General features: G+C 39.2%; 1 protein-coding gene across 1 annotated transcript in view; it reads left to right on the top strand.

The window, feature by feature from the left end:
* Window positions 3,945-6,904, top strand: part of LOC109840783 (ras-related protein RABA1f-like) — a 3,369-nt gene continuing 409 nt past the window's right edge. Inside the window, 3 exon segments of the mRNA XM_020409547.1 lie at window positions 3,945-4,362; window positions 6,600-6,901; window position 6,904. The exon segment at window position 6,904 is cut by the window's right edge and continues 409 nt beyond it. Of these exon segments, the coding sequence (XP_020265136.1) occupies window positions 4,145-4,362; window positions 6,600-6,901; window position 6,904 (521 nt within the window). The 5' untranslated portion in view covers window positions 3,945-4,144.

Raw genomic sequence — 6,904 nt, 5'->3', positions numbered from 1 at the left:
TACCTTGAGCTTGGCAAAATCCCAAAGCACTGAGACTGATTAGAATGAGATGGCGGCAACAAAAGATGTCGAGCCCTAGATTGGAAGCTCGGCTTCGCAAGGCGGGAGGGAAGGAGAATGAGGAAGAAGAATGAAAGTAAGAGAGGGGTGACCAGAACGAGATGACAGCGACGAAAAAAGGAGGTCGAACCCTAGAATCGGTTTTTTCGTACGGGGAGAGAAAAATGGGTGTTTCACCTGTAATCGGCCTCAAAAGAGCTGGAAATTTCCAGAGGAAAAATCCTACATGGCGCCTTAACTTTCTTTCACATTCCTTTTTATTTTTTTGTAAACCATACATATGATTGTGAAAGAAAATATAAAAATTTTCTTGTGTCAGTTTTTTGGGGGCTCTTTCTGCAGTTTTTGTGCAAAACAAACAGCCCCTTAATCTAAAATTAAATATAGTATATTATTGCTTTAATCTAAAAATGAGATATTCAAGTATAGTATAGTTTGTCTAAACAAAATACAAAAAACAAAAAAGTTCGAACTAACCAAAGTTGGTCTTCTAATTTTATGTTGACAATATATTAAAAGGCAATTGGAAAAAAGGAGCTAAATTACCAAATTGGTAATTTTTTTTAACACTCATTTTACTAGTTTGACAATTTTTCTAACTCTGGCCATATTTTGATATTTTTAAGTCAAATGTGCAAATAGACTCGTAACTTCATTGCTAATGACAAAACTCGTGAAACCTCTTTCCTCCTAGTAATTTTTGACCTCTCAAGTTTTTTTTCTCACTCTATTTTCATCGGCTATAAAGATTTGGGTCTAAATTACACATTTGGCTTAAAAAAATTTCAACACATCATTAAAACTAAAAAAACCAAAATGTAAAAGCGATGTAAAAAAATACCAGTCAGATAATTTAGCCCCCAAAAAAGTTTGTGATTAAATTGATTCACTATCAAATTATGTTACCACTTCATACGCTCGATGATTGAGGATGAGAAGTTAAAGTTGGTGAAGATTTTGGGAAGCTAAAATCCTGCAGATATGTTGACTAAAGCCGTCACCATTTAGAAACTAGAGTTGTGCGTAATTTCAGTTAGCATTCATATGTAGGAGATGAGGGCAGAGCCACACAGGAGAAGATGTTTGTTAAGAGAGAGCTTGCTAATGGCAATTTGATCTCTAAGTGGGTGATTGTTGGAAGAAGAGATATAGATCCAAACCTCGGCGAGCTTGAGCGACTTCAGGCGATGTCTAGTCGACGACGCAGGCGAGACGACGAGCTTCTGGAGAGTCGACACAGACGAGAGCAAGGCTCTGTAGGAGAAGTCGACGACTAGGGCAGGCGAGCTTGTGACGAGCTCGAACGAAGGCCCTACAGGCAAGGTCGATGCGAGGCGCAGACGAGCTCAAGTTGGATCTCGTAGGCGGAGCGAGCGGATCGCAGGTGAGTCGACACAGGCGAGCTTCGAGCGATGAGCTCGCCTGTAGGCGAGGTGCAGGCGACCTCCTGGAGAGCTGCGTGAGCTCGCTTGGCGTAGGATCTCGCCTGCGTTGGTGGAAGACAGACTGTCTCCAACTGGCACTAGGGTTTCCCTATAAAAGAGAACTTTGTGCACGAGATGAGATTGAGAGATTCTCGAGGCGTTTTTGGCGAGAGAGCTTGGCGGCTAAGAGCGTCTTCTCCACAGAGATTTCAAGTTGAGATTTTCAGAAGAAAATCTCATTATTTCCTATAGCTCCTTTGTAGCGATTTACTGAGGAGAGAGAGATTTTTCTTGTTGGAAAATCTCACGCATTTAAGAAGAACAGAGAGTTTCTGTTGCTTCTCTTTTGAGAGATCTTAAGTTTGAGATTTGCTCTTTGCAACTTTGTAATCTTCTTTGATATAAAAAAAATTTATTTGTATGGCTCCCGAGAACGTAGGCAGGTTGCCGAACCTCGTTAAAACTCGGTGTTCTCTTTTCTTGTAATTATTTTAATTTGCTGTGATTTCTTCTTTCTATTGTCTTAACACAAGATCCGGTAGGGTAAATTTCGTAGATGATTCATATTTGACAGGTGGTCGAGTAGCTTGCATTCCCCGTAGCTTGCATTCCCCAACAACAGTAGAGCTAAATTTTTGATAAAACCAAAGGAGGCATAACCTGTGATTGCTGCAGACTAGTTTGAGCCTTTGAGGGTAGGGGAAAAAACTGGATTAGAATAAAACAAGTAAAACTTCCTAAGTTAAAGAAATTACGTCAAAAGATTAAAAGAAATGCAGTTTTATTTTTGGGAAAATTGCTTCAAGGCCCCAAAACTAAATTGGTGATGTGTCCCAGCCCCTTGAACTTTTTCTAATGTGCTTTTTCCCCAAAAATGAAAAATCCATGTGAATCAGCCCCATTTACAATTTCCAAGACAAAAACTTCCCAAACTACCCTCTTCTTCTTCTCCAGATCTTCTCTAGATCTACTCCTCTTTCTACAAACCCATCTCCTCTTCCACCCTCTCTCTAACCTCACTCGAAACCTCCAACACCGCCGCTACCTCCGTCACCCCTGTCTCTACCTCGCTAGGGGGTTCTGCAAGAACGGCAACAGGTGCAGGTTCCTCCACGACCTCAACGAGGACAAGCTCGACGCCGCCATTTCTGATGTATATCCCACAGTCATAGCTACAAATAACAAAACATAAATACATATTACAGGTCAGTTTTGAATGTTGTTATACAAAATTAAGATATTAAGGAAGATCGGTCTTTAACATGTGAACATGGTTCAAGTTCATATAGTTAATATTTTAACCATAATATTTAGCATGTTAACTGTTGTGGTTAGCATATTAACTCTTGTGTTTAACATGTTAACTCTTGTGGATAACATGTTAACTTTTATGAATAATACGTCAACTCTTGTGGATAACATGTTAACTCTTGTGGTTATATGTTAACTCTTGTTATAGTTAACATGTTAACTCTTGTGGATAATATGTTAACTCTTGTGGCTAATTTGTTAACTCTTATGGCTAACATGTTAACTCTTGTTGATAACATGTTAACTCTTATGGATAACATGTTAACTCTTGTGGCTATATGTTAACTCTTGTGGCAAACATGTTAACTATTGTGTATAACATGTTAACTCTTGTGACAAACATGAATTATAGTTAACAGACAGTTTATGAATAACAGTGAACAGAGTTAACATGTTATCCACAAGAGTTGACATGTTATCCACAATAGTTAACATGTTTGCCACAAGAGTTAACATATACCCACAAGAGTTAACATGTTATCCATAAGAGTTAACATGTTATCCACAAGAGTTAACATGTTAAACACAAGAGTTAACATGCTAACCACAACAGTTAACTGCACAGATAACAACATCAAACTCCTTCTCAATTCAACTGGAGCTTACATGACAACAAACAACAGCAGACACAAGAAATCACAATCACAAATTTGTACAACATTTATATATACCACACCCTGAGTTTATTACTTCTTTCTTGATTTTGATATACATCAAAACGAGTCATCAAAACGAGTCATCAAAATCCACGGAACCCACCGTCGCAGACACCGCCGTCGCAGCCGCCCTGAAATCAAAACGAGTCATCAAAATCCACGGAACCCACCGTCGAAAGCCTAAGAAAAGAACTCGGTGAATTATCTGTTCACTGTTATTCATAAACTGTCTGTTAACTATAATTCATGTTTGTCACAAGAGTTAACATGTTATACACAATAGTTAACATGTTTGCCACAAGAGTTAACATATAGCCACAAGAGTTAACATGTTATCCATAAAAATGCAGTTTTATTTTTTAATTAGAAAAATCGCATGTTTAAAAAATAAAAATGGTCACGAGCGGTCGTAAATTAAGGTCAGATTCTGCGGTGCGCCTCCAAACAATCTCCACCGCTCCCTCAAAAAGGCCATTCACGCGGACCAGCTGACAACTCGCATCCTGTCACCCCCGCGGACCACCACACCGCTCCCCGAGATCCGTTTCCGATTTCATCCACCTCAAACAGACAGATCAAGAAGCAAAATTCTCTCTTCCCACCCTTCGCGCTTTTCTCTCTCTATTCAGCGCGATAGAGAGAGAAAGTAATAAGATTGGATCCCGTCACCGGCGGTCGGGATAAGCGTTAGCGATGGCGTACAGAGCGGACGACGATTACGACTACCTCTTCAAGGTCGTGTTGATCGGAGACTCCGGCGTTGGGAAATCCAACCTCTTGTCTCGATTCACGAGGAACGAGTTCAGTCTCGAGTCCAAATCCACCATCGGCGTTGAGTTCGCTACGAGGAGTATTCACGTCGATGATAAGGTCGTCAAGGCTCAGATTTGGGATACAGCTGGCCAGGAGAGGTATCGCGAAAGTTCTAGATCTGATCCCTAGTTTTCTTCACTTTGCTTTTTAAAGATCTTTGCCGTTTCTTCGTTAGAACGTCAATTTTTGTTGATTAAAGTTGGAACGCGTAATGAACTTCACGATAGGATTGCGTTTTCTAGGGTTTTGGTCCAAGAAGCGAAATTTATTGTTGTAAGATGATGGGTTTCGCCGAAGTAGTGGGCTCTAGGTTTGGTGGGCATAGAACATTTTACTATTACCGAAGAACCTCCTACGCAATTGTTGCTTTGATTCTGAATAATGGATAATAGGTGGCAACGAAGGGTGCCAATCCGCAAATCCCGACTGGACCCATGGATGTTTTTCGGTCCAATGTTAACTTCAGATCCATGTCGGAACGCATATCAGGTTTGATATCTGAACTCAGATATGCTGGTAACCTTATGAACATGTAGTTTGTGTTCGGAATTTCGACACGGTGGGATCATGGCATTTAATGAGGAGCCATCTTTAATTGTAATGTTCAAGGGGGTGCACCTTCAAATGCTTCTTAGCAAGCTGGATATATCTTATCCAGATTCCTATGCATATGGAATTGCTTATAGAATTTGTCTAACCAATATGGGGGACCAAGGTGACATCATGAGAGAAGTGTTGTTATAAATTGGATGATCAAGTATTGCATTTGGAGTTTGGATTTAGCACTTCTTATGGATGTATGTGATGTGGCATTTTTATCGACGATTCAGAAAATTTGGTAGCTCTTTGTGAAGCTGCTAAGATGAGTCGAGAGTCGAGACCACAGACAAACATTGTTTAAAACTTTCAGCTTTCTGGTTACAGTTTTATAGTTGCTTAAAATTCTCTCCTTTGTATTATATGTTGAAGTAAGCTAGCTATACCATGCAGATTTCCTGCAGAAATTGATCATTGTGTTTATTTTTTTGTTGGCACAAAATAAACTCACTTAGTTCCCATATAAGAGCAATCTGAGAGAACAATATTCACTTGTTATCTATACTGTGTGAGGGAAATACACTTGGGCTGTTATTTTTCTGTTGGCAACTGACAATATCATGGGACGTCACCATATTAGCATTTTCACATCAGAATTATCTGCTACTAAATGCAGCTCAGGCTCAAAGGAAATCTCGATAAATTTTTTCACCCACCTATATAGCTATCATCTATCTTCGAATTTCGATGGCAACTGTCTGACAGAAAAAATCGTTAAGAAGTGAGGGTTTACCTAAAACATAGTACAGTTGGCAAGAAAGAAGGGCCTTCCTCCTCTGTATGTTATGCATGTATTAGATATTTGTAGTTTAGAAAACCCTAACTACTCAGTTATGAGACGAATGTCGAGGCACATGTCTAGTTTTAGAATTATTCACATATCAGCATGTTGCATCATATATGCATGTGTCCATGTCCATGATAATTCTTATTCTGCTTCTGGTAGAAGCATATTATCTTCTAAAGCAAGCATCCCAGAGGAAAAATTAGTTTTTTTTTCTGTCTTGATTATATGCCAACAATTCTTATTTTAAAAGAAGGGACAACGAGATTTCTTTCTCATGTACCTCATCTTCATCAAGACAGTGATTTACTTCTCACTGAACAAGTAATATTGTTTGACATTCAGTATATAACTAGATATCATTATTCTTTAACTCAGCATGACTCGTTGGTGTAGTCTTTTCTCTCTATGTTCTTTTGGGATGAAAGAGATAAAATGCATTCTTCCCCCTTACCTAGTGGCCATTCTTCTAGCCTTTTCTATGGAAGATCATCATATTTCAATTGTCAATCAAATAATGCTATGTTCGAGCTTAATTGCTTATATGCTTTCTAATGGCAACTTCTTCTGCTAACATACCTAAATTAGGAGTTGAAAATTTGAATTATCTTTATTTTATTTGATAATTCTTAAATTTATGACCAATTTGAACTTCTCTGAATGTCTTCCCTCTAAGGAGTCACAGACACAGTTCTTTACAATTGAAGATAACCCCAAAAATTGTCATTACTAAAACAAATGTTATCAAGATGGGTCATTGTGGTAATTGTATGGTAGCAAAGTATTTTTGGGTGATTAAAATATTCGATGTTGGTTTTACCTACTTCCGTCTTTCTCTTTGCATTCTGTTAGATCCTGATCATGGCTCCAAGTATCTAGAGATGTTGACCCCCCACCCCACCCCTTCGCGCGCTGGCCATTATGAGGTTTTAATAATGATTTCTTCTTCTTTAGATACCGTGCAATTACAAGTGCATACTATCGAGGGGCTGTTGGTGCACTTCTTGTCTATGATGTCACTCGTCACGTAACATTTGAAAACGTGGAAAGATGGCTCAAGGAACTTAGGGATCACACCGACTCCAACATCGTCATCATGCTTGTCGGAAACAAGGCAGATCTTCGCCATCTCAGGGCAGTTTCAACAGAAGATGCAAAGGCCTTTGCCGAGAGGGAGAACACCTTCTTCATGGAGACATCAGCTCTGGAATCATTGAATGTGGAGAATGCTTTTACTGAAGTTCTCTCCCAAATCTATC

This window comes from Asparagus officinalis, chromosome 5 (assembly GCF_001876935.1).
Source record: "Asparagus officinalis chromosome 5, Aspof.V1, whole genome shotgun sequence".
NCBI classification, from domain to species: domain Eukaryota; kingdom Viridiplantae; phylum Streptophyta; class Magnoliopsida; order Asparagales; family Asparagaceae; genus Asparagus; species Asparagus officinalis.
The sequence above is the reverse complement of the archived record's forward strand: the minus strand, read 5'-3'. Positions and strand labels throughout refer to the sequence as shown.